General features: G+C 45.7%; 1 protein-coding gene across 3 annotated transcripts in view; it reads right to left on the bottom strand.

The window, feature by feature from the left end:
* Positions 1-26006, bottom strand: part of CEP126 (centrosomal protein 126) — a 418124-nt gene that overhangs the window by 274676 nt on the left and 117442 nt on the right. For all 3 annotated transcript variants that reach the window (XM_029602400.1, XM_029602402.1, XM_029602403.1), the window contains exon 5: positions 16230-16428. In XM_029602400.1, the coding sequence (XP_029458260.1) occupies positions 16230-16428 (199 nt within the window). The remainder of the gene's footprint in view (positions 1-16229; positions 16429-26006) is intronic.

Below are 26006 nucleotides of genomic sequence, written 5' to 3'. Positions count from 1 at the left end.
TGGTACTGCCCAGGGGGTGGCAGCAGTGAGGTGACCCAGTAGAGTAGTCCAGCGCAGCCTACCATCATTGGACCCGTCCCACACTCCAATGATGGTAGGCTGCGCTGGGTAGAAGAGAGAGTCTCGGATGTAGACTCGCAGCGCTGAAGCTGGAGGTGAGACAAGCTGACAAGGTTAGTTTACTCACTGAATAGATAGCTGTATTTGCTGAAGATCCTGGCAGGCAGAAATAGTTGTTTTGCAGGCACCAAGGCAGGAAGAGCAGGCCCTTGAGGAGCAGTACCCGGTATCCCAGATAGGCACCTGAAAGAAAGCATAGGGTCCCCGAGGAGCGGGTACCCAGGTTAGATGTGAATGGCCCCAAAGGGCAGAGAGAACTTCCAGCGGCAGCAAGGAAGCGGCAGAGTAGCTTAGACCGGAGGCAAATCCAATCTTTTCTAACTCAGTTTGTTAGCAAACGAAGGGCAGGCTAAATACCTGGATGGCGTGACGTCACTCGGAGGGGCTGCCCCCGAGGTTCCCACCATGACGTGGATAAAGATGTGGGTGGCGTGCGCGCGCGCACCCTAGGAGGCCCTCAAGAGAAACATGGCGAACACCGTCGCTGTAGTCGTTCCAGGGTCGCTGGAGAGAGCGGCATGATGACGCGGCAGCAGCCATTTTCCCTAGGCTTGTGGAGAGAGAAGGAAGAAAGGTGAGGCACAGAGATCGAAGCCATCTGAGACCGACGGATGCAACATGACCTTCCAAGACTGCAGCCTTCTTACCCTGGCTCTGGTGGATTCAGGGGTCGGTGTGAATTTTCTCATGCAAGAGATCGTGAACCAGTTATTGATTCCCACTCAGCCTTGTCCTGTTTCACTGGTTCTCTCATCAATCCACGGAGAGCCCTTGCCAGGTCAGATCACCCATACAACCCTTCCGCTGGAGTGCCTTGCAGAATCTGGGCATCATGAGCACATCTCCTTCTACGTCATACAGAAGGCCATTCACTCGGTGGGTCTGGGTATCTCATGGTTGCAGCAGTGTAATCCTCAGATCGACTGTACGTCTCTCTAAGTCAACCACTGGGGTTCCTCCTGCTACCCTAAATGTTTCCTGGCTTCCGGCGAGCTTTCTCCTGAACCTTGCTCCGAAGTTCTGGCGGGGCTCCCGCCTCAATATGCTCACTTCGCTGATGTATTCTCTAAGAAAACAGCTAGCACCTTGCCACCCCATCGGCAATCGGACTGTGCTATCAACTTGATTCTGGGCTCCACACCTCCTTGTGGCAGAGTATACCCGCTATCGGAACCGGAGAGCCAAGCCATGACTGACTATAACCGGGAAAACCTCCAGAATGGGTCCATCTGTCCTTCCAAATCACCGGCTGGAGCCGGTTTCTTTTCTGTGGGGAAAAAAGACGGGTCTCTCTGGCCCTGTATTGACTATCGTGGCCTGAACGCGATTACGGTCAAGGACCACTACCCCTTGCCTCTGATAACAGAGCTCTTTGACTGCCTACAGGGGGCCCAGGTCTTTTCTAAATTAGATCTGCGAGGTGTGTACAATCTCGTTCAAATCAAGGAGGGTGATGAATGGAAGATGGCATTTAACACAAGAAACGGCCATTACGAGTATCAAGTCATGCCTTTCGGACTCTATAATGCGCCCGCCATCTTCCAGAACTTGATAAATGAGATCCTCTGCGACCTCCTATTGTTATGGTTTTGAGGTGTTGGAGTGGATTATTGGGTACTGCAGTGATGACTACGCCCACTGGGAGGAGCCCCGTGAGGAGCCGCAGTACTAGGCTAGACTCGAGAATCACAAACACAGAGATTTGTCTTTTATTATACAGCTGGATGATACCATCAGAGGTGGCAGTAATGAGGTGATCCAGTAGTAGCAGTCCAGGGACCCTCGGCAGAGGAGACCTGTCTCACAATGGTAGATGTTAGCAGCACACGATAGTATAGGGAGTTCCGGTTGCAGGTTCCCAGTGCGGAGCTGTAGATGACAGACTGATAAAGGTTAGATTACTCACTAAATTGGTAGCTGTATAGATGTAGACCCCAGCAGGCAGAAGTAGTTGGATTACAGGCACCGAGGCAGGAAGCGCAGGCCCTCGAGGAGCAAGTACCTGGTATCCCAGATAGGCACCTGAAAGAAAGCAAAGGGCCCCCGAGGAGCAGGTATCCCAGTTAGATGAAATACCCCGGAGGGCAGAGAGAGCTTCCAGTGGCAGCATGGAAGCGGCAGAGTAGCTCAGACCGGACGCATTCCAATCCAGTCCTTGCTAACTCGAATTGTTTGCAAACGAAAGGCAGGCTAAATACCCGGATGGCATGACGTCACTCGAGGGGGACATCCCTGAGGTTCCCGCCATGACGTGGATAAAGACATGGGTGGCGTGCGAGCGCCCTAGGAGGCCCTCAGGAAAAACATGGCGGATAGCCTTGCCAAATACAAATACCACACAAGTATATGAAAAATACCTTTACTTCATCAATTAAGAATTATAGAAACATAGAAATGACGGCAGAAGAAGACCAAACGGCCCATCCAGTCTGCCCAGCAAGCTTCACACATTTTTTTTTCTCATACTTATCTGTTTCTCTTAGCTCTTTGGTTCTATTTCCCTTCCACCCCCACCATTAATGTAGAGAGCAGTGATGGAGCTGCATCCAAGTGAAATATCAAGCTTGATTAATTAGGGGTAGTAACCGCCGCAATAAGCAAGCTACACCCATACTTATTTGTTTTACCCAGACTATGTTATTCAGCCCTTATTGGTTGTTTTTCTTCTCCCCTGCCGTTGAAGCAGAGAGCTATGCTGGCTATGCGTGAAGTATCAGTTTTTCTTCTCCCCTGCCGTTGAAGCAGAGAGCTATGCTGGCTATGCGTGAAGTATCAGTTTTACTTCTCCCCTGCCGGTGAAACTGCCTGATCAAGTCTTTATCAAGGATGTTGGTAGAGGGTTTTCTTCGGGACCAAAGCCTTCCCAAGCAAGCAGGTACTCCACTTGCGCCCCTGTCTCCGGACATCTAGGACCTCGCGTACCTGGTAAGTGGTATCTTCTTCCGCGGACATAGGTAGAGCCTCAGGTATCTTCCTGGAAGGCTAAGACAGAACTAAAGGTTTTAGTAAAGAGGTATGGAAAGCATTATGGATCTTCAAGGAGGCTGGCAAACGGAGTTGATAGGTCACTGAGCCCAGTTGCTACAGGATGGAGAAGGGACCAATGTAGCGAGGTGCAAGTCGTATGGAAGGTACCCGTAATCGGATAAACCGGGTACTGAGCCAAACCTTTTGGCCAGGTCAATATTGAGGTCCGGCACGGCAATGACGATCTGCAAATTTCCTGGCTGAACTACATGCTTTGAGGAGCATCTTATGCACCCATGTCTACAGGTTTTTCAGATTCTCTGCTGTCATCTGGTCAGCCGGCGAGGGCACAGGAAGTGGTAATGGAATAAGAGGAAGTGGCTGCTTGCCATTTACTATCTGGAACGGGGAAGGCCCCGTGGCAGTGCAGGGATAAGAATTGTGCGAGAATTCAGCCATTGGGAGTAGTTCAGTCCAATCGTTTTGACGGGCATTGATGTACATTCACAGAAATTGTTTGAGGGAGTGATTTGTCCTCTCCGCCTGGCCATTTGCTTGTGGGTGGTAGGCTGAAGTAAGATCCAGAGTGATGCGGAATTTCTTACAGAGACTTTGCCAATACTTGGTGGTGAATTGTGGGCCATGGTCTGAGGAAATGTGCTGAGGTAGGCCGTGAAGTCAAAAAACGTGCTGGATAAAAAGTTATGCTAGGCGCAGAGCTGAAGGAAGACAGGGCAGAGCCACAAAGTGGGCCATCTTGGAAAATCAATCCACGGTGACCCAGATAACAGTGTTGCCTCCGGAGGGAGGTAGGTCCACCAGAAAGTCTGTTGAAAGGTGTGTCCAGGGTTCACTAGGTGGAGGCATAGACTGAAGCAGACCCCAGGGTTTGCCTGTGGGTGCTTTTTGTTGGGCATAGGTTGGGAAGGAGTCCACATAGGCGTGAGCATCTGAACACATACTGGGCCACCAGTAGTAGTGTAACAGATGTGCCAGTGTTCTCGCCCGTCCAGAGTGTCCAGCAGAAGGAGAATCGTGACCCCCAAGCCAAGACTCGGTTCCGAAGCCTGCGTGGCACCACCGTCTTCCCTATGGGAACTGTCTGGGTGGCTGCAAGGATAACATGTTGAGAATTAGAAGCCAAGGTGTCCCAAAATTAAAATCCTTTATTATGAAACTGAATATCTTTTAGATAAAAATCGCCCGACTCAGACTGAGTTTTGCCCTCTTACAATAGGGCTGCGTCAGGGGCTACAACAAATACATAAACACTTGTAAATTAAATAAAATAAATCATAAATAACTGTTTTAATTTGTAGGCTCGACCTTTGGTTGTTTACAAGAACAACTCAGAAAACTAAATTACTCTACTATTCTTTATTAGTTGTCATTCACAGTATTATTTTATATCATTATATTATATCATTCACAGCATACACAACATGTGAACAAAAATGAAACTGGATATATAGTTAAGTGACAAGAATGAGTATATATACTTACATAATGGTCATAGCTAGCAAATCTCTCGCGCAATCTTCTCTACCCCCGCTTCTGGTGGCCCGTATGGGCCACCAGAAGCGGTGGGTAGAGCGGTGGGTAGAGCGGTGGGTAGAGAGTGGGTAGAGCGGTGGGTAGAGCGGTGCCCTACAAACAGACATATATAATGGTAACATGCAAATATGAAACACAAAGTGTGTGATGCTAGCATATGAGCGTTTACAATATGTATCTGGGAAACAACTATATAAATACCACACAAGTATATGAAAAATACCTTTACTTCATCAATTAAGAATTCTTGATTATTCAGTTACAGTATGAAGGAGATGCATCGAAAGGTCTGGAAGATGTAAATAATAGATATAGGAAGAAAATAAAAAATGCAAAAATAATTATAACAAACTAGTAGAACTAATAAAATAATAAATAAAAATATAAAAGAAAAGGGGTTACCTCTCAGTATAGTTTCAGTCAATGTGGTGCCTCGGCTAGTACTAATGTGAAAAAAGCAGTCAATCCAATAGCAACTGTATAATAGTTCTACTAGTTTGTTATAATTATTTTTGCATTTTTTATTTTCTTCCTATATCTATTATTTACATCTTCCAGACCTTTTGATGCATCTCCTTCATACTGTAACTGAATAATCAAGAATTAGGGGGCTTAGAGGAGGGGATACTGTTGCGAAAGTCAGCCGAATGGGACCGCAGCCAGACCCCCCCCCTCCCCCATCTACCCGTTCGGCCGACTCCGCCTCCTCGGAACCGGGAACCTCGCTTCAGCCGGCGGTTGCAGCTGACGAGCCACGGCCCTCCCTCTGGACTGCCATGCCGACGCCTCTTGCAGGACAGCACGCTGGCGGCTCCTGCTCTGGCCTTCCTTCTGAGCCCCAGCTTCCCAGGCGCACACGCATGCCACCTGACCCTTTTCAGGAGTCACTGCGGGAGGGGCCCGGATTCCTCTTCCCAAACCTGCAGGTATTTAAGGCAGGGCCTGCTTCTTAGGCCTTGCCATGGCTACTCCTGGATCCAGTTCGTTTGGATTCGCCATCGTCAGTTACTTGTTTCCTGTCTTCTGCTTCTCTATGCCAAGACCCTTACCTGCCTGACTACGAGATACTCTGCCTGCCAAGACCCTTGTCTGCCTGACTATGAGATACACTTCCTGCCAAGACCCTTGCCTGCCTGACTGCGAGATACTCTGCCTGCCAAGACCCTTGCCTGCCTGACTATGAGATACCCTGCCTGCCAAGACCCTTGCCTGCCTGACTACGAGATACACTGCCTGCCAAGACCCTGGCCAGCTTTGCTTCGAGGTACGCCCTCTGCCTATGTCATTGCCTGCAGACTCTACTTTACCTCTGGCCCGAGACCCCAGGTGAGTCCAACCAGCTCCAGTATCCAAGGGCTCAACCTGTGGGGAACGAGGGCTGGTAGTGGTAAAGGTCCCGAGGGGTCTTGGGTCTCCTATAGCCTTGCCTGCCCTCGGAAAGGCCTTCTGGGGCTCCTCCCCATTGGTTCCCTACCCCGCCGGCCCAAGGGTCCACTTTCGAAATAGCTTTCATCAATATAAAACATAGAGATACCTATACCTGTTTTGATATAGAATTTAAAAAATTATCTGGGGTAACACAAACTATTCTTGAAGGCTTGGCAGATCTTGCAACATTTTTATTATTTTGATGCATTTTGTATATTACCTTAATTAATAGGTTGACTTGATTTGATCCAGGCAATTTAAAAATAAAGGGTCAGAGCACATATGGCTAGCTCTTTTTAACAATGTAGCTACAAAATGTGCCGAAAATGTACTTTTACTTTTGATAGATCTTTGTTTAACATTTTTTTAAGATAAATGCTTATGAAAGATGCTTAAGTAGACAACAGCCAGGATTAAAGCCTTGACAGTTAATGCTATTGTTGATAAGTTTCAAACATTTGCTAATTCAACCACTTTTTGTATAGGATACAATCTAAAAACAGACATTCTACAAATACTTGTCAAGTGAAGAGATTTAGCAATCTCTAGTGGTCATGATCTTAAAACATAGTAAGAGGTGAAATACAAGAAATGAACCAGAAAAGAGAGACTACTCAAACCTCAAAACCAAAAGGTAATGAACAAGTAGGGGGAATAATATCAGTCATAAATTAAAACAGACTGGAAGAATAGCCTAGTGGTTAGCGCAGTGGGTTGCAAATTATAGAAACAAGAGTTCAAATCTTGCTGCCACTTCTTGTGACCTTGGGCCATTGCCTCAGGTATAAACATAAGGATATATTTACTAAGCTGCAATGTACATACAAGTTTCTCACATAATACGTTCCCTAAATACCCACCCTGTATTGAAATGAGCTGCTTTGAATGCATAAAATTAGTAAATGAAATAACAAGGCTTGCTTAAATAACATTAGTTGTATTATTTCCTTGAAAAGTTAGTTACAACTGAGGAGTTATAGCATCTTTAAAAATCTACCCCTTAGTTCATACCTAATTACATACTGACTAGCAGATACCACTATTTTGGTTCTCATGTTAATGATACAGTCTGAGTTGATGCAGTTTTATTAGTCCTTAATGATGCTACATCTCTGTGATCGGTGTCAATGGTATATATTATCTGCTTAGGGATGTGAATCGTTTTTTGACGATTTAAAATATCGTCCGATATATTTTAAATCGTCAAAAATCGTTAGGGCCACGATACAATACCAATTCCCCCGATTTATCGTCAAAAAAATCGTAAATCGGGGGAAGGGGGAGGGCAGGAAAACCGGCACACTAAAACCCCGTAAAACCCACCCCCGACCCTTTAAATTAAATCCCCCACCCTCCCGAACCCCCACCCAAATGCCTTAAATTACCTGGGGGTCCAGCGGCGGTCCGGAACGGCCTCCTGCAATTGAATCGTGTTGTCTTCAGCCGGCGCCATTCTGCGCCGCCATTTTGCAAAATGGTGGCGCAAAATGGCGGCGGCCATAGACCAACACAATTCGACTGCAGGAGGTCATTCCGGACCCCCGCTGGACTTTTGGCAAGTCTTGTGGGGGTCAGGAGGCCCCCCCAAGCTGGCCAAAAGTCCCTGGGGGTCCAGCGGGGGTCCGGGAGCGATCTCCTGCCGCGAATCGTTTTCTGTACGGAAAATGGCGCCGGCAGGAGATCGACTGCAGGAGGTCGTTCAGCGGGGGGTCCGGAACGATTCATTACAGCTACCGCTTCATTACAGACGATGTCTGTAATGAAGCGGTAGCTTCATTACAGACATCGTCAAACTTCTGAAAATACCTCTTCAACTCCTTGAGGTGAGTCTTCGTATTGCTTCCATCCAGGGGGAACACATTCCAGGTCTCATTACTCAGCAGACAGTGGCAATCCATCTTACTCCATGAAGAAGAGACATCCTTCTACGTCCTAAAACGCTCTACTCATCCGGTAATTCTGGGGCTTCCCTGGCTCCAGCCCCACGAACCTCAGGTCGATTGGCAGTCCCTGAAGTAGGTTCAGTGGGGCCCAAAAGGCCAAAAGACTTGTCTGCATCCAGTATCCCCCGAGATACCTGTCTGGAAATCAGTTACTCTTCCAGGTTTACCTCTGCAGTGCTCTGACTTCAGCGATGTGTTCTCTAAGCAGAAAGCGGATACCTTGTCCCCATTATGCAAATTCAACTGTCCTATTGAACTCCTGCCGGGCACCACGCCTCCCAAAGGCAGAACGTACCCGTTGTCCCAGCCTGAGACCCAGGCCATGTCGGAATATATCAAAGAGAATCTAGAAAAAGGCTTCATCCATCCATTTGACTCCCCCGCAGGAGTGGGGTTCTTCTTTATGAAGAAAAAGGACAGTGTACTCCGTCCCTGTATTGATTATAGGGGTCTCAATGCAATAACTCGTAAGGATCGCTACCCATTACCCCTCATCAGTGAATTGTTCGATCGCCTTGAAGGGGCACGAATCTTCTCCAAACTGGATCTGAGAGGTGCGTAGAATTTGGTACGCATCCAACCCAACGATATCTGGAAGACGGCGTTTAATACCAGAGACGGCCACTACGAATACGAGGTAATGCCTTTTGGGCTATGTAACGCTCCAGCCATCTTTCAGTGCCTCATGAATGAAATCTTCCGAGATCTCCTGTACAATTTTGTAGTCGTTTACCTCGACAACATTCTGATCTTCTCTAAGGATATAGAATCACACCATGAACATGTCCGCATTGTTCTGCAACGTCTGTATACAAAGTTAGAAAAATGTTTGTTTGAGCGGAACCGCTTACCCTTCTTGGGATACATCATCTCTGATCATGGATTCTCAAAGGACCCAGAGAAGCTTCAGGGAATCCGCGACTGGCCTCAGCCAGTAGGCCTTCGGGCATTACAAAGCTTCCTACGATTCACTAATTATTACTGGAGCTTCATTGCGAACTACTCTGCGATAGTTGCCCCACTCACTGCTATGACTAGGAAGGGGGCCAACACCCCAGTTTGGATGCCTAAGGCAATTGCTGTCTTCCAGAGGATTAAAGAAGCCTTCAGCTCTGGGCCCTGTCTCTTCCATCCCAATCCCAGATGGCCATTCTTTGTGGAAGTCGACGCCTCAGCGATCGGCGCCGGAGCCGTTCTGAGTCAACATTCTCCCACATGCAAGCTAGTACCCTGCTCATTTTACTCTCATAAGTTTCCCCCACAGAACAACATTACACTGTCGGTGACCGCGAACTCCTTGCGGTCAAATTGGCGCTTCAGGAGTGGCACCCCTGGTTGGAAGGGGCGCAACATAAGTTTACAAAATTATTCATAGTAGTTAAATCACAAGCGGATTGTAATACATTACAGGAAGACCTTGCAAGACCTTGCAAGACTGGAATATTGGGCATCCAAATGGCAGATGAAATTTAATGTGGACAAGTGCAAGGTGTTGCATATAGGGAAAAATAACCCTTGCTGTAGTTACACGATGTTAGGTTCCATATTAGGAGCTACCACCCAGGAAAAAGATCTAGGCATCATAGTGGATAATACTTTAAATTCGTCGGCTCAGTGTGCTGCAGCAGTCAAAAAAGCAAACAGAATGTTAGGAATTATTAGAAAGGGAATGGTTACTAAAACGGAAAATGTGATAATGCCTCTATATTGCTCCATGGTGAGACTGCATCTGGAATACTGTGTACAATTCTGGTCGCCGCATCTCAAAAAAGATATAGTTGTGATGGAGAAGGTACAAAGAAGGGCAACCAAAATGATAAAGGGTATGGGACAGCTCCCCTATGAGGAAAGGCTGAAGAGGTTAGGGCTGTTCAGCTTTGAGAAGAGACGGCTGAAGGTGGATATGATAGAGGTCTTTAAGATCATGAGAGGTCTTGAACGAGTAAATGTGAATTGGTTATTTACACTTAAGAACATAAGAAATTGCCATGCTGGGTCAGACCAAGGGTCCATCAAGCCCAGCATCCTGTTTCCAACAGAGGCCATCAAGCCCAGCATCCTGTTTCCAACAGAGGCCAAAACTTTCGAATAATAGAAGGACTAGGGGGCATTCCATGAAGTTAGCAAGTAGCACATTTAAGACTAATCGGAGAAATTTATTTTTCACTCAATGCACAATAAAGCTCTGGAATTTGTTGCCAGAGGATGTGGTTAGTGCATTTAGTGTAGCTGGGTTCAAAAAAGGTTTGGATAAGTTCTTGGAGGAGAAGTCCATTAACGGCTATTAATCGGGTTTACTTGGGTAATAGCTTTTCAGCATCCACATACGTGGCCGTGATTACTTCCTTAATCCAGCGAGACATTGTAGCCCATGAAGCCAGTTCACCCTGTCTTCTTCCACTGTGGAGGACAAACAGGTGATCCATCTTCTGGATAGGTTTAGAAACCATCAGATACCTCACAATATGGGTTGCAACAGGTGATATTCCTCCGTAGCTCTTTCCCTATCCAGCGACGGCAGGGGAAATGGACAGATTCAAATGAAAATCCGAGACCACTTTTGGCAAAAAGGAAGGAACAGTATGCAGCTGTTTTGCCCCTGGAGTTACTCGAAGGAATGGCTCCCAGCAAGACAAAGCCTGCAGCTCGAGTATTCTATGCGCAGAACAAATCGCCACAAAAAACACTGTTTCAGTGTCAGCAACCTCAAAGAAAGGTTACACAGCGGTCGAAAGGTTGGACCAGCTAAGAAATCCAAAACCAGATTAAGACTCCAAAAGGGCACTGGTAACCACAAGGGAGGATGAAGGTGTTTCACTCCTATCAAGAAACGGGCCACATCTAGATGAGCCAACAAGGGACCACCATTCACCTGACCTGACTCCAGGCAAGAGCCGCAACCTGTACCTTTAAGGAATTAAGGGCCAACTCTTTATTCAATCCATCCTTCAAAAATTACAAAATGAGTGGGATCTTAACTGAATGAGGAAGCACCCCTCGATCTTCACACCAAGCCTCAAACACTTGCCAAACCCATAGGTAGGCTAAGGAACTGGACAACTTTCTTGCTCTTACCACAGCGGAATATCCATGCTTCAGCAAGCAAGGCCTCTCAAGGGCCAGCCATACTGTATGACATAATCGAGTTGGATCTTCATGAAGGAAAGGCCCCTGCCACAACAGATTCCTGTTTGCTGGAAACCGGAGGGGAGAGTCTACCAGGAGCCTTCGCAGAACCACATACCATGGTCTCCTGGGCCAATCTAGTGCCACCAAAAGCAAAAACTCTCTGTGACTCTTGACCCTCCAAACCAATCTGCCCAACATGGGCCATGGGAGAAAGGCATACAGCAACTTGTCCTCCGGCCATTCCTGCATGAGAGCATCAAAGCGACTGAAGAATCGAGGGACCTGTGCATCAAAGCGACTGAAGAATCGAGGGACCTGTGCATTGGAAGAAGTCTCCAGCAGGTCCAGAAATGGAAGGCCCAGCAATCCACTATTAGCTGAAATACCTTGTCTGACATTACCCATTCTCCTGGGTCCAGACTCTGCCTGCTGAGAAAGTCTTGCAATGAGCGAGGCTGAGATCTCCTGAAGATGCACTTCCACCCATTACATAAGTTGGTCTATTTCTTGTGACACTTGCTGGCTCTTGGTTTCTCTCTGCCGATTGATGTAAGTCATTGTCATTGCATCGACCAATATTATTTGGCTCGCTTGACCCTGCAACCTGTCGCCAAACTGTAAGCATGCCAACTGGACCGCCTGGGCATCCAGCCGATTGATGTTCCAGAAAGAGTTTACTCCAGTGACCTTGTGCTGTCAGTTCCTGACAATGAGCTCCCCAACCCTGGAGGCTCGCATCTGTAATGAGTACTAGCCAGTCCAGTGATTTTAGGGAAACTCCCTTTCTTAGATGATCTGCTTGTAACAACCACTGTAGTTGAGAGCAGACCTCCATCAGCAGGTGGAGCCAAATCAAATAGTCCTGAGACTGTGGGTTCGAATGAGACAGCAGGGAGCACTGAAGAGGATGCATTTGCACCCTCGCCCATGGCACCACTTCCAGGGTCGCCGTGATCAGACCGATCACCTGTAGATAGGACCAAACTGTCATATATATTGTGTTCATCAACAGACATACCTGTGCTAACAACTTCTGAATACAACCCTCCGGCAGGAAAACCCTACCATTCTTCATGTTTAACTGAACACCAAGATACTCTAGTAACTGAGATGGCTGAAGATTGCTCTTGGCCAGGTTCACCACCCAACCAAGCTCCTGCAACAAGGAGATCAGGTTGCGTGTCACCAGGAGGCTCTCTTCCAGAGACTTGGCCCGAATCAGCCAGTCGTCCAAGTACAGGTGAACCAGGATCCCATCCTTTCTCAACACTGCCGCCATCACCACAGGCTTAGAAAAAGTTCTGGGTGTGGTGGCCAGATCACAAGGCAGTGCTCAAAACTGATAATGATGTCCCAAAACTGCAAATCGCAGAAAACACTGGTGCTCTAGTAAGATGGGAATATGCAGGCATGTGTCGGACAGATCCAGGACTGCACGGCCATTATCACTGAGTGCAATGTTTCCTTGCAAAAATGAGTCACCACAAATGATGGTTCATCCTTTTGCGGTCCAGGATAGGACAAAAGAAGCCCTCCTTCTTGGACACAACAAAATAAATGGAATATCAATCCATATTTTCTTGAGACATGGGCACTGGAACCACAGCCCTCAGATTGAGGAGCCTTGACAATGTACACTCCACTGCCTGCTTCTTCTGCAGGGAGTGATAGGGAGACACCATGAACAAGTCCCAAGAAACACTGTGAACCTCCATCTTGTATCACCTCCAGAACCCACTGGTCTGACGTGATTTCGACATACTTCTGATAAAAGAGAGAGAGGCAACCCCCTATCTCCTTTTCCCGGCGGTGGGTTGGCAAACCTTCATTGGGAGGCTCAAGAGGTTCCACTACCCGAGCCTGCGTCCCCTCTTGGCTGTCTGGGACAAAAGGATTGAGACCTACTAAAAGATCCAGTCCTCTGAAAGTTTGCTCCTCTGTAGGGATGAAAACGCTTGGAACCCCTAGCACGACCTCTCATGCCAAAAGAGCGCGGTGTCTGCTTCTTATCATTTATTTATTTTATTTATTTAGGTTTTTTATATACCGGCATTCATGACCAGGTCACATCATGCTGGTTTACATAGAAACAAGGGGTGCATCGAACAGTAGAACAAAACTGGTGCATGGGGGGAGCAGTTACAAAAAACAGGGGTATAAAAACTGGGAGAGGAAGAAAAGATGAACGGGGAGGAGTAAAAGAACTGTATGGGGATAAAATAAATAACTTATTTTATAAAATAAATAACTAAATTATTCACAGTACCAAATGGAAGCATTGTTATAGGAATTTGAGGCGGTTATGAGTTATCATCTGGCAACCAAGGAACTGGGGTCTTGCCCCACTTATTGGCCAGTTTCTCCAATTCACTATCAAACAAGAGCGATCCTTAAAAGGGCAATTTCGTAAGGTTAGCCTTGGAGGATGCATTGGTTGACCAATTTCTCAGCCATAACTGACGCCTAGCCATTATTACCGAAGCCACACCTCTGGCTGAGGTGCAGATCAAATTGCAGCCTGCATCTGCCAAAAAGGCAGCTGCTGGCTCCATAACTGTCCTGGAATTCACTCCAGAGTCATCAACCTCCTGGGAGAGAAGCAAACAAGAGCTAGCCACTTGGGAACAATAGGAAGCTGCTTCAAATACTTGCTTAAGGTTGACCTCAATCCTTCTATCATGCACATCCTTCAAGGCCACTCCTTTCTCCACTGGGATAGTCGTCCGCTTGGAGGCGGCACACATGGGCGCATACACTTTAGGAAAATACAACCACTCCCTCGCCACTGGATCCACGGGGTACAGGCCTTGCAAGACTTGACCCCTGAAATTAGCCCCTGGGGTACCTCATTCAAGATCAATCAATTCTTGAATGGCCTCCCTAACAGGGAAAAAACATGACGCTTTATGCAAAGAAACCAAAATGGGATTTTTCTTTGGCTCAGACATGGAATCGGCCCCAGGTACTCCCAGCATCTTTAATGTCTGGGAAATCAGAGCAGGTAACTCATCTCTATGAAAGAATTGCAACATAGTCCTATACGGTTCCAGTCCCGGAGGAATTTACCCATCCTCCAGAGAGTAAAGATCGGCCTCATCATCTGTGCCGTCCGGATCCCTATCAGGAAAATCTACTGCCGATCTAGGCGTACTGCGGCGCTTAACAGCAGTATTGGGCGAGTGAGAGGTCACCACCTGCAATTCTGACCCTGCAAGATTGGTCAGGCTAAGGACTGCGCCTGAAGAAAGGATTGCAATCCTTGAAACAATTCCACCCAAGAAAAGGCAGAAGGATCCATGTCAAAACCAGAAGGCACCTGTGCTGTGCCCTCTGAGCTACCTTTGCCCACTGACGAACAAGTTAAAGGAGTCCTAAGGCCAGGCACCCCTCCTGACATGTCGATACCCAGGCCCTCATCAGGCTGGGAGGAACCGGGCTTAGTAAAATCAGGTGAAGATAATTCTCCCTGAGCCTCTAAGCAGCACTGGCACAAATTAGAAGGAAGTCCAGGCTGAGATGCCAAAAATGACAGGCAGCACAGACGGAAAGGCGCTTAAGATTCTTAACTATAGGTGCCATAATTCTGTCAGTGCATTTAACAGGCTAAATTCGCACTGTAAAATATATGCTTCCAAAATTTAGGCATCCCAAGCCTAGGCATCCAAAACGTAAGCGCACAAAATGCAGCCCAAATTCTGCGTACAGTTAAGTGCACACCTAGCACAGATGCTGCTACTACCTGGACGCCCAAGCAGGCATCCAACTAAGCATCCAAAAACTGGATGCAGAATCTGGACTCACAGCCGGAACACTTGCACAAACCGACGGTCCAGAAGAGGGCAGCCTAACGAGCAGGAAAAAATGCATGAAAACGCCACTGCGGCCCATCACACGGCATGGAGAGAAAAGCCTAAGAGCAGGGCCTAGCCCAAAAAGATTGCTCAACCTGCCAGGCTGCCCGCATCCTTTAACTTCCCTCGAGGGCGGGAACGAACATTGGATCGGCTCGCCAAGCACGGAGACTGGAGGAAGAAGGAAGCCCTACAAAAAGCCCTCCTTCTCTGTATTTTTTTTAAGCTTTATCTGAGCTCAGCCCGTTCTGGTCTGAGTATAGAGAAGGTCTCTGGCTGCGGGGGGAGAGGGCATACACCATCACTGCCATGTTCGACTTCTTGTACCCGTTCCCTTTCAGCTGTTTTAACAGCTAAGTTCACGCTGGCTTACAAAACCAGCCACTGGTCTAAGGGACCACAGAAATCAACTCAGGAATTCTCAACTGAGGGAGGGACCATTTGGTATCATGCAGGAGAGTGGGTCAAATTACATTTCTTTCTTTCTTCTTCTAAAACTTGAAGCAATCCCCAGAAGGGAAATGCATATCCACCATCTGCTGGAGATGGAGAATACTATCAAGCTGATGTCACTGCAGGAGTATATATATGTTGATGTCAGCTTTACATAACCCACTGGTTCTGACTTCATCTATCTGGATGCTAAGAAACTGTGTTTTGGAAGTATTTTTCCTCAGAGGATCCCCATATAATTTTCAAAAGCAGATTTAAGTATATAAGCCAGAGTTTATGCATATAAATTCTTTTGAAAATTACCCTCATAAAGAATAACTAGATATTCAAACCATGGCTGGCTAACTTAGACAGGATAACCAACTGCACGGCTATCCAGCTTAATATCCCCAGATAAATCGCTGCTTAGCTGGATAAGTCTTATCTGTCTAAGTTCAGACCTTCTATTGAGCAGGTCTAACATAGATGGATAACTTATCCGGCTAAGTCTCAATGTCTCAATGCTGCTAGTTAGCAGGATAACTTATCTGGTTAAGTTGCGCCACCATGTTATGCCCACTGCCCACCCACAAGTTATCCAGCTAAATATTAACCAGATAAGTCTGTCTTAACCGGCTAAGTACTGTTTGAATGTCGGCTCAATGTTAAACTGATTTAGGGGCTATAAACAACCACTTAATAATAATTTCAGGTATATAAAAATGGTGAATCATTTCATTTACTAATAATAACAAAAATTATAATATATGCTTTAATAGAATTTTGAAGCTTTAAAACATCCTACCTGCAGGTTGCTAAGGTGTTGTGTCTCCAGAAGGCGCTGTGTTTCCTCCAGTTTTTGCTGGAAGAGAAGCTGGTTATTATCCAAGTTTGCTCCATTTCTTTCCTGGATCTCTTTGTCATAGCTCCCTCGTGTTGACAGCTGCTTCTGGAACCAGGCACCATTTCCTATTGCTGTTGAGTATGAGGGGGGGTCTGTGATTCTTAAAAATAGGAAGGTGTATTAATATAATTTATATTTCTGAGCGTATCTCCTGTTTATTACAGAGAGAATATTAAATGTGTCAAAAGGGGATAAAGCTTTAATAACCATAAGTTGGATCAATGGAAAAAATACAAGTGTGCTCCAAGACCTTTTTTTTTTTAATCCAGTGCAGATAGAACATTATTAGACTGTCTAACATCTATCTTTCTTAGAAAAGTTGACAGAAAATCTTTCCTATTGTCTACATCAGGGGTCCCCAACCACCGGTCCATGGTCCAGGACCGGGCAGTTGGGGTTTTTTTGCCGGTCCGCGGCGCCAGCACTAAATACTGACAGTGTGCTCTGCTCTGCAGCGGCTCAGAGCACACTTTGTGGGGTGGATGCTGCCCACTGCCCAGGGCCGGTGGAAGCACAGTATTAGGGGGCGCCGAGCTGCCGCTGGCCGCTGGTGGAGCTCATCCCACTGGCGGCTGAGTGGTGAACTATTGCTGTGCTATGTGCCAGATACACACAGCAAGAAGATCAGCAGGGCTGTAGTGGAGCTCACGGCCCGAAGAAAAAGGTCGCGTCTAAATGTGCAGGTGCTCCTCCTCCTTCCTGCCCGCGCGGCCCCAGAAGAAAAATGTTGCCGAAGCCGCGCGGGCAGGAAGGAGGAGGAGCATCAGCCGCGTGCAGAAGAGGAGCAGAGCGGCCCTAGAAGACAGGGCCGCTGCAAAGCCCATCCTGTGGCGACCCGTAAAGAAGAGGCCCAGAGGTGAGAGAGAGGCTGAGGGCTTGTAGAGTGTGTATGTGTGCGTGTATGAGATGAGTTTAGAGATTGTGTGTGAGAGTGAATTGAGAGACTGTGTGTGGGAGTGAATTGAGAGACTGTGTGTGGGAGTGAAGACCTGAATGTTTGCAGAGAAAGCATGTGAGAGCCTCTGTGTGTGAGAGACAGCATGTGACAGTGAGAGCCTGTACTTGAGCAAGACAGCATGTTGGAGTGAGAGAGAGCCTGTGTGTGTGAGAGTCAGACAGCATGTGCCAGTGAGAGACTGTGTGTATGAATGATTGTATGAGAGAGAGCATGTGAGAGTGAGAGCCTGTGTGTGTGTGTGTGTGTGTGTGTGTGAAAGAGAGTGAGAGAGAGAGAAAGCATGTGAGAATGAGAACCTGACTGTATGTTTGAGGGAAGAAGACAGATGGAGAGAAAAGAAATAGAAAAAAAGACAATATAAAAGGAATTGGCAAAAAAATAAGAAAGGGAAGTTGGAAAAAAAAAAGCCTGTGACCAACCGATTAGAAAACTAAGATCAGACAGCAAATGTAAAAAAAAAAAAATTACTTTTTATTGATTGACACATGTAATCTTTGGGAATGTGCAAGAGTAGCACTTTCTCTATGCGGATCTCACAATGTATGAGATCAGCATGGAGGAAATGGAAGCCCACGGGGTCTGCACAGAGGAGGCAGCAGAATGGGCTTCAGTGCCAGTAGCAGCAATCAGCACCTCCCCAATAGCCACGCGGCAGCAGTGACAGTGGCAGCAGAAGAATGAGAGAGGCTCTGAGGTTGCTGGCAAAAGAAAGCGAGGGGGTCTCTGCCTTTAGTGTGTGCATGTGTATGAATGGGAGTCTGCCTGGAGGTGTATGTGTGTGAATGCATGGGTGCCTGCCTGAGGGTGTGTCTGTGTATGAGAATGAATGGGTGTCTTCCTGGGGTTTGTATGTGTGAGAATAGGTGCCTGCCTGTGTGTGGTGTATGTGTGTGTGTGAGAATGAATTGGTGCCTGCCTGGGGGTCTGTGTGTGTGAGAATGAATGTGTGCATGCCTGGGGGTTGGGGAGGGAGTGGTGTGAAAATGATTGGGAGCCTGCATGGGGTTCAGTGTGAGAATGACTGGGAGCTTGCCTGTGTGTGTGCATCCCCAGGATGCAGTAAGAGCTCATTACCCCTTGCAGCTCAGGTATAAAAGATCGGATCTCTGCCGTGCTAGGACTGCTGTAAGTAAGAGGCAGGGAAATGGGAGCAGGCGTTAGGTAAGCAAGGAAGGCAGGGTCCTGAACTTAAATGTAATCCTGTGTGTTGAGCTTAGCCCAGGTCTTAGCTCTCATTTTCGGGTGCATCTTTCAGCACTGGCATGACCGTGGTAATTAAATGATAAGTATGCACTAAAATCCAACCCCCTCCATAACCCCGCCCCCATATGACCAAAGCCCTGCCCCTGCCCCACCCCACCCCGCCCTGCTGGGCCATGGAAAAGTGATCTTGCTTGAAGCCGGTCCCTGATGCAAAAAAGGTTGGGGACCACTGGTCTAGATTTCTTTTGTGCCACTATAGCAACATCATAAAACACCCTAATTTACATTTTTAGATCTAAATCATCTTGATGCTTAAAAAATAGCAAAAGGCTAACCTTGTGCCTTTCTTCCTCAGGATATATGGATTAGTTAATGATCTTTACTAAACGATTTGTGTGCTTTCCTTATGATAGATTTCCATGGTTTATATAGAAATATTTATTTTACTTGGCCAGTGACTTCTGCACATTTGAGGACTGATCAGTATAATGCATATGGGGTGAATTTTAAAAGCCCGGCATGCCCCAGTGCCGGGAGATATATGCAGAAGTTGGACCAATGCGCGCTGCGCGGATTTTAAAAGATGCCCGTATCTTTCAATACATGCACAAAATGTTTTTCCAAAAAAGGGGCAGGGCAGGGGCATGGTCTGGGTTGGGCATGGGCATTCCAGGATTTATGAATGAAACCAGTGCATAAGAGTAAGTTTGCTTACCGTAAACAGTATTTCCGTAGATAGCAGGATGATTTAGCCATGCTGTCTGGGTGACATCATCCAAAGTCATGGGGGCAGAGCTATCTCTCCAACAAGCCCAGCACCTCTGGGTGTACAAACTGTGCAATTACACAGAGCGGCACACTCAGTGGGGTGGCATTGGGATCAGGGAGAAGCCCGTGCTGCCGCCAGTGGACCAGATCCCACCAGCAGTGGAAGAAGAGGCGGCTATTGAAGCCGCCCGTGAAACTCGATTCCACCATTGGTGGAAGAAGGAGGCCCGTACTGCTGCAGGTGGACCCAATCCCACAAGTGACAGAAGAAGAGGAGGCCCATGGTGCCACCAGTGGACCCGATCCCACCGATGGTGGAAGAAGAGGAGGTCTGTGCTGCTGCCGGTGGACCCAATCCCACCGGAGGTGGAAGGAGGAAGTCAGTGGTGCTGCCAATGGACCTGATCCCGCTGGCAGCAGAAGAAAAGGAAGCTACAGCAAAGGAAGCCCTTCTGCAGCTCCTCCTCCAGTTTTGGCCCCGTGGTATTGAAAACTCATGTGCTACAACTTCCTGTATTCTCGTGAGATGAGAATACAGAAAAGTGCTAGCACCTCAAGTGTTGAATTATCGTGGTGCCAGCACAGGAAGAGGAGCTGCAGAACAGCTGCTTTCTACAAAGTAAAAGGTACAGGCACAGCGGCGGACTCACGATGTCGGACCGGCCCAAGTATTCGCCGCCCAGGCTGGCCCAGGACATGTCACGTGGTCTGCCGAGTGTGGCTCTGTCACGGCCCCGCACGGCAGACCACGTGACTGGAGCGATTGGCCCACCGGGGGATGCCCAATCCCCCGATAGGCCAATCCACCCCTGTACAGGCAGGCAGCAGCAGCAGCAGCAGCAGCGGAGGAGGAATGAATGTATGTATGTGTGAGTGAATGGGAGGCTGCCTGGGATGGGTGTGTGTGTGTGAGAGAGAAAATGGGGGGTGCAGGTGGATTCCAATCTGCCAGCAGCTAAAATGAAGATGAGGGCTGGGGCTGCTGGTAAATCCCAACCAAAGAAGAGCTGGAGACACCTGCGGTTTTGTCTGAGAGGAAGCATATGTGTGTATGAGTTTGTGTGTGTGCATGTATATATATAAGAGAGGAGTAAGTTTGTGCATTCCACTCCCACTACTCCACAACAACCCCAGGGTGACTGGAAATCAAAAGTTTGCAGGTATGGAGAGCATGAATTTTTAAAATCCTTTTTAGTTTTATTTTTCAGGTGTTATTTGCTGTGTCTGCTGTTTTGAAATATTTTATTGGTGTTTGGGACATTTAATAAAACTTGTATTTGAGTTTTTAATTATTTGATCTTTTAGTCATCAGCTTTTTTTGAAATAATATTATATTTTTAGCCTTATTATATATTTATTTTATTTCTTGATTTTATTGTTTGATGTTTGAGGAATGGTGATGGTTCTGTTTTTTTTTTTTTATTGTTGCACTGCCTGGCTTCTTGTGATTTCCAGTTCAGTTTTTGACTAATTTATGGTTGCTCTATTCTGTATTTGGTGAGGGTCTGTTTATGTTGTGCATGTGTGACTGAGGTGAGGCATTTTCCTAATAGAAAGTGTATTAGTGTATTCGGGCTTTCAGAGGGTCAAGCCCACACTCAACACAAATTACAATAGACCTCATACCATATGGGTTCCAGGTGTTTTTTTTGCAGGGATTTCTGGTTTGCTTCACTGCCAGTGCATGTAAATATTATGTAATATAATGTGATTTTTTTTCCTCAGAATACTGTATTTTGATATTTTTCATGTAAAATACAAATGCATAACTCTTAACTGTGTGGAATGGGGCGGGGGCGTGTTGTGTAGGCTATAAGATTCACCTGGGGCACCTAATACCCTTGCACCAGCCATTGGTACGGGAGGAGGATGTCAGTTTTTAAAGTCTGTATCACTGAAGGGAGTTGGGCTTTTTTTTGGTGGCCCTGGGACAGAGAATGAATGTATTGGGGGGGCGGCAGCACAGTAATTATTTGCACAGGGCAGCAAAAAACCTAGCACTGGCCCTGCTCTCCATGTTTACTTTTGCGCCTGTCGGTCGCAGATGGCTGCGCCCTCTATTGCTCACCTTTTTCCTGCCTGAATCGGTTCCTTTTGGGAAGATGGCTGCTTCCGCTTCTCCATGCCGACCCCTTCGGCGTCCCCAGTCCAGCATGGGCGACTGCATTCGCCATCTTTCTCCTAGAGTCGCCTAGGGCATGCGCACACGCGCAGCCCCGTCCTTTACGTGTGTCATTGTGGGAACCTCGGGGGCGTCCCCACCGCATGACGTCATGATCTCTGGTATTTACCCAGACCAAAAAAGAAAGGCGGAAGCTTAATGCTCATCTCCAAAAAAAAATCTACAAATGAAACCAATTCCAACAAGCAATTGTTCTCCACTGGAAATTGTATTATTTGATTCTGCACACTTACAAATTTGCCTAGTATACTGCCCCCCAATACTCTAAAAAAAAACTGCTCACCACTTATTAAATTTTTTCTGAGCAAATTATTACCAAACCTATAATTATTCTAGGTGATTTCAACCTACACATGGACTCTAACCCCTTATCACCTGCCTGCTCATCAATCATTGATGCACTTTCATCTCTATGTCTCAATCAAATTATCACTGGCCCTACACACAAGGCCGGTCACATACTAGACCTAATCTTCATCAATACCAAGTTCTGGTCGAATCACCAAACGACGATTTCTAAAATTCCATGGTCAGACCATTCTATCATCCACACAAATCTATTCTCATATCATAAACACTCAACAAAAAAAAACCCACAACTAAAACCTTCTATCATCCACCTTTCTGCATGGAAACCCTTCAAGCAAATCTGCAGACTGAAATAACAAATATTGATCTATCAAACATAGAAAATGCAACATCTTCTTGGTTCAACATCACGAAAACAATAGCAGACAAGATACATCCCATAATAACAAAAACAGTAAAAGAAAAAAAAAATCAGAATCCTTGGTACAACAAAAACATCAGAACAGCCAAAAGGAAACTCAGAAAAATAGAGAGATCCTGGAGAAAAAAACAAAACAACAACACTTCTAAACGCATACAGATCACAATTTGCAGAATATAAAAAACTCATCCATAAAACAAAAAAAGACTTCTACTCCAAAAAAATTACCAAATACCAACAAAACCCTATGCTCTTCAACATAGTAAAAACCCTTACAAAAACCTCTCAAGACGATCAATCACTATCATCACCAAAGATCAGCAGTGATGACTTCACCAACTTCTTTAATGAAAAAATCAAATTACTCATAAAAAACAACCTAAAAAATGACTCTCAAGACCAGAAATTACTGAACATTCAAACAAAAACCTGGTCCAACTTTGAAACAGCATCTTCCTTAGAAACCCAAATGTTCATAAAAAAAAATGAACCCAGCCAAACACCCTATTGACGCCATTCCCATTACAACAATAAAAAATCTCGATACATCAATCACCAAAACACTAACTAAAATTGTAAACCTTTCCCTCACTGAAGGAAACTACCCAGAATGCCTAAAATCAGCTATCATCAAACCCATTCTAAAAAAGAATAATCTAGATCCAGAAAATCCACTGAAATACAGACCCATATCAAACCTCCCATTCATTGCAAAAATCATTGAGAAAATCGTCCATACTCGACTCACTGACCACCTTGATAAAAATAACATCCTCCTTCCTTCTCAATTTGGCTTTAGAAAGCAACTTGACACAGAATCCTTACTACTTGCTATGCATGAGTTTGTACTCAAAGGTTTCGAAAAAGGCCAAAGTTACCTTCTAATCCTCCTCGACTTATCAGCAGCATTTGATACTGTAAACCACTCTATACTGATTAATCGTCTATCTGAAATTGGTGCTAACAAAACAACTCTTCAATGGTTGTCCTCCTACCTGTCACAAAGATCCTACCAAGTACTACTTAATGATTCCCTATCAAAGAAAATCAACTTAGACACTGGAGTTCCCCAAGGATCCGCCCTTTCAGCGACACTCTTTAACATATATCTTCTCCCACTATGCCACTTCCTTGCAAATCTGAATCTAACCCATTTCATTTATGCTGATGATATTCAAATTTTAATTCCAATAAAAAAATCAATTGAAGAAACATATAAATTAACTGCCAAAACAGCCTAAACAAAACTACCTAAACAGCATCAAGGAAATACTAAACAACATAAAACTCATCCTTAACTTTGACAAAACTGAATTAATAGAACTAGACAGAAAGAACAACGCTCTGCATACACTGTCGCTAAATCTCATGAACCAAAATTCAAGCTTATCTCCAACCAACCATGCCCGCAACCTTGGAGTAATAATCGACAAAGAACTTTCATTTAAAAACCTTATATCAACAAAAATCAAAGACAGTTATCATAAACTACTTACACTCCGTCATCTAAAACCTTTTCTCTCAAATAATGACTTCAGATCAGTCTTGCAATTATTAATTTTCTCCAATATAGACTACTGCTACTCTCTATTTCTCAACTTACCTCTAAACACCATTCAACCTCTCCAAATCCTGCAGAATGCAGCTGCAAGAATCCTCTCAGGTGCCAAAAAGCATGACCATATCACCCCAACCCTTATATCACTTCATTGGCTGCCAATAAAATACAGGATTGAATACAAAGTCCTTTCCATCCTACATAAAATTATATATGAAGAACAGAAAAATTGGCTAAGCCCCTACATTCACCTTTATACCCCAAGTAGAAACCTGAGGTCAGCAAATAAAGGACTCCTAAAAACACCACCAACGCACTCAAATCAACTCACCTCTACTCAAAATAGAGCGATATCCCTTGGTAGCCCAGAACTTTGGAACTCCCTCCCAACTAATCTCAGAATTCAAGAAAACCTAAAAACATTTTAAAAAGAGTTAAAAACTTGGTTGTTCAACAAAGGATAGCAAACCATCCAAAGAATCAACTAAACATCACCGCCCTCCAATACAACCTCATGATTAAATGAAAATCATCACAACTATTCTTTTCTAAAATAAGAAAGAACTCATTCACTGATCTTAAGCATGATTTTGTTTACTACTAAGCCTAATAACATGTTATGTTTTTCACCCCTTGTCAACCCCCATTATCCCTATAACCTTATTTTTGTAAACCGTTATGATGGCGTTATTTTGACGTTTCCAAAAGACGGTATATAAAACTCTGTAAATAAATAAATAAATAACTTTAAACTCCGTTCACGATTCCTAATACGAGTTAGCAAGTGATCCTCCATGCTGATCTCTCTACGTTACCAGATGCTGCCACTCTGTGTACTCTCGCTCCAGGACGACTTAGGTACTTGCTCCTCGGGGGCCTTGTCTTGCTCCTCAACACTCTCCGGGGTTACCTGCTACCAACAAGGATGCCTAAGGTACCTGCTCCTCGAGGGCCTTGCCTCGCTCCTGTCTACCTTCTGGGGTTGCCTACCACCTTCACAGACGCCTAAGGTACCCGCTCCTCGAGGGCCTTATTTTGTCCCGGACCTCTGCTCCTTGAGGGTTCTCTCCTACTACAACTACCAGCATCAGAGTGAGTACTATCACTCCAGTTCTGTCTCTGCATTGTCTCATCTCTCTCTACCTAGATCCTCGGCCTACCCCGCACCGCGGACCACTACCAGATCTACTCTCACTGGCCTTCCATCTAGGCCTGGGTTCTCGGCCTATGGCGCTTCGCGGACCACTACCAGCCCCATCTCCCTCTCGGGACCTGGTGAGACTGTGTGACTGCCTTGCCACTCTGCAGCTTTCAGACGGAACATTTCTATCAGAGATCTCCTCTTCTGGCTGGGATCATTGCCCGTTCCTTGGGTTACCATCTACGTTGCAGTATAATAAAGACTACCTTTTTCTGTGTCCATCTCTGATTGGAGCTAGCTTATCACTGTAAGTCCCCACAGGGCAGAGCCCTGTGGGAGGTGCCATCTCTTGCAATGACCAAGGGCCCAAACCTCAAAACATAACATTTGCAGATTTTGACTGTGCGCCTGTGTGGCTCTTCATATGCATACCCTGCAGATCTCAGTTGATGGTAAAGCCTAATCTTGTAGATAAGAGTAATCAGCTGTCCAGGGAGGAGGGTGGGTTTGCATGGCTAAATCATCTTCCTATCTATGCAAAACACTGTTTATGGTAAGCAAATGTGCTTTTTATTTATTTTTATTTATTTATTTGTTGAGTTTTATATACCGTCATTCAGTAGAGCCATCATAACGGTTTACAAAAATTTAAATTTTTAACAATTGTGCAATAAGTATAACAATGTGTATATTAAACAGATGTTAAACATTACAAGTCCAGAAAGAATCATTAATTGGGAGGAGGAGGGTTTGAAAGTTCTGGTTGGAGAGAAGTTATTATGATGTTTTTGGATAAAAGTTCGATTGTGAGTTAGGATGCTCAGAAGTTGATAAGCAGGTTGAGTTAGCCATGTTGTCTGGGAGACCCAAGCTACAGTTTGCTTTGATTATGTGAAAACACAGATAATTTGCTCTTGATTTTTTTTTTTTTTTTGCAACCAGTTCTCTTCGTGGACAGCCCTCAGATCCTTGTTACATGGTTTAACACTGTTGATCCCTCCAAGCTGTCAGACCCTGATTGTTGGCCGAGACAATAGTGGGACGTGAATGTATGAATTGAAGACCATGTCACTGCTTTACAAATGTCCTGAATCGGAACGTTGTATAGGTGTATTATGGATACACTTGTTACTCTGAC

Source organism: Rhinatrema bivittatum, chromosome 5, assembly GCF_901001135.1.
Source record: "Rhinatrema bivittatum chromosome 5, aRhiBiv1.1, whole genome shotgun sequence".
Taxonomy (NCBI): Eukaryota; Metazoa; Chordata; class Amphibia; order Gymnophiona; family Rhinatrematidae; genus Rhinatrema; species Rhinatrema bivittatum.
Note: the sequence above shows the minus strand (reverse complement) of the source record. Positions and strands in the feature narration are given on the sequence as shown.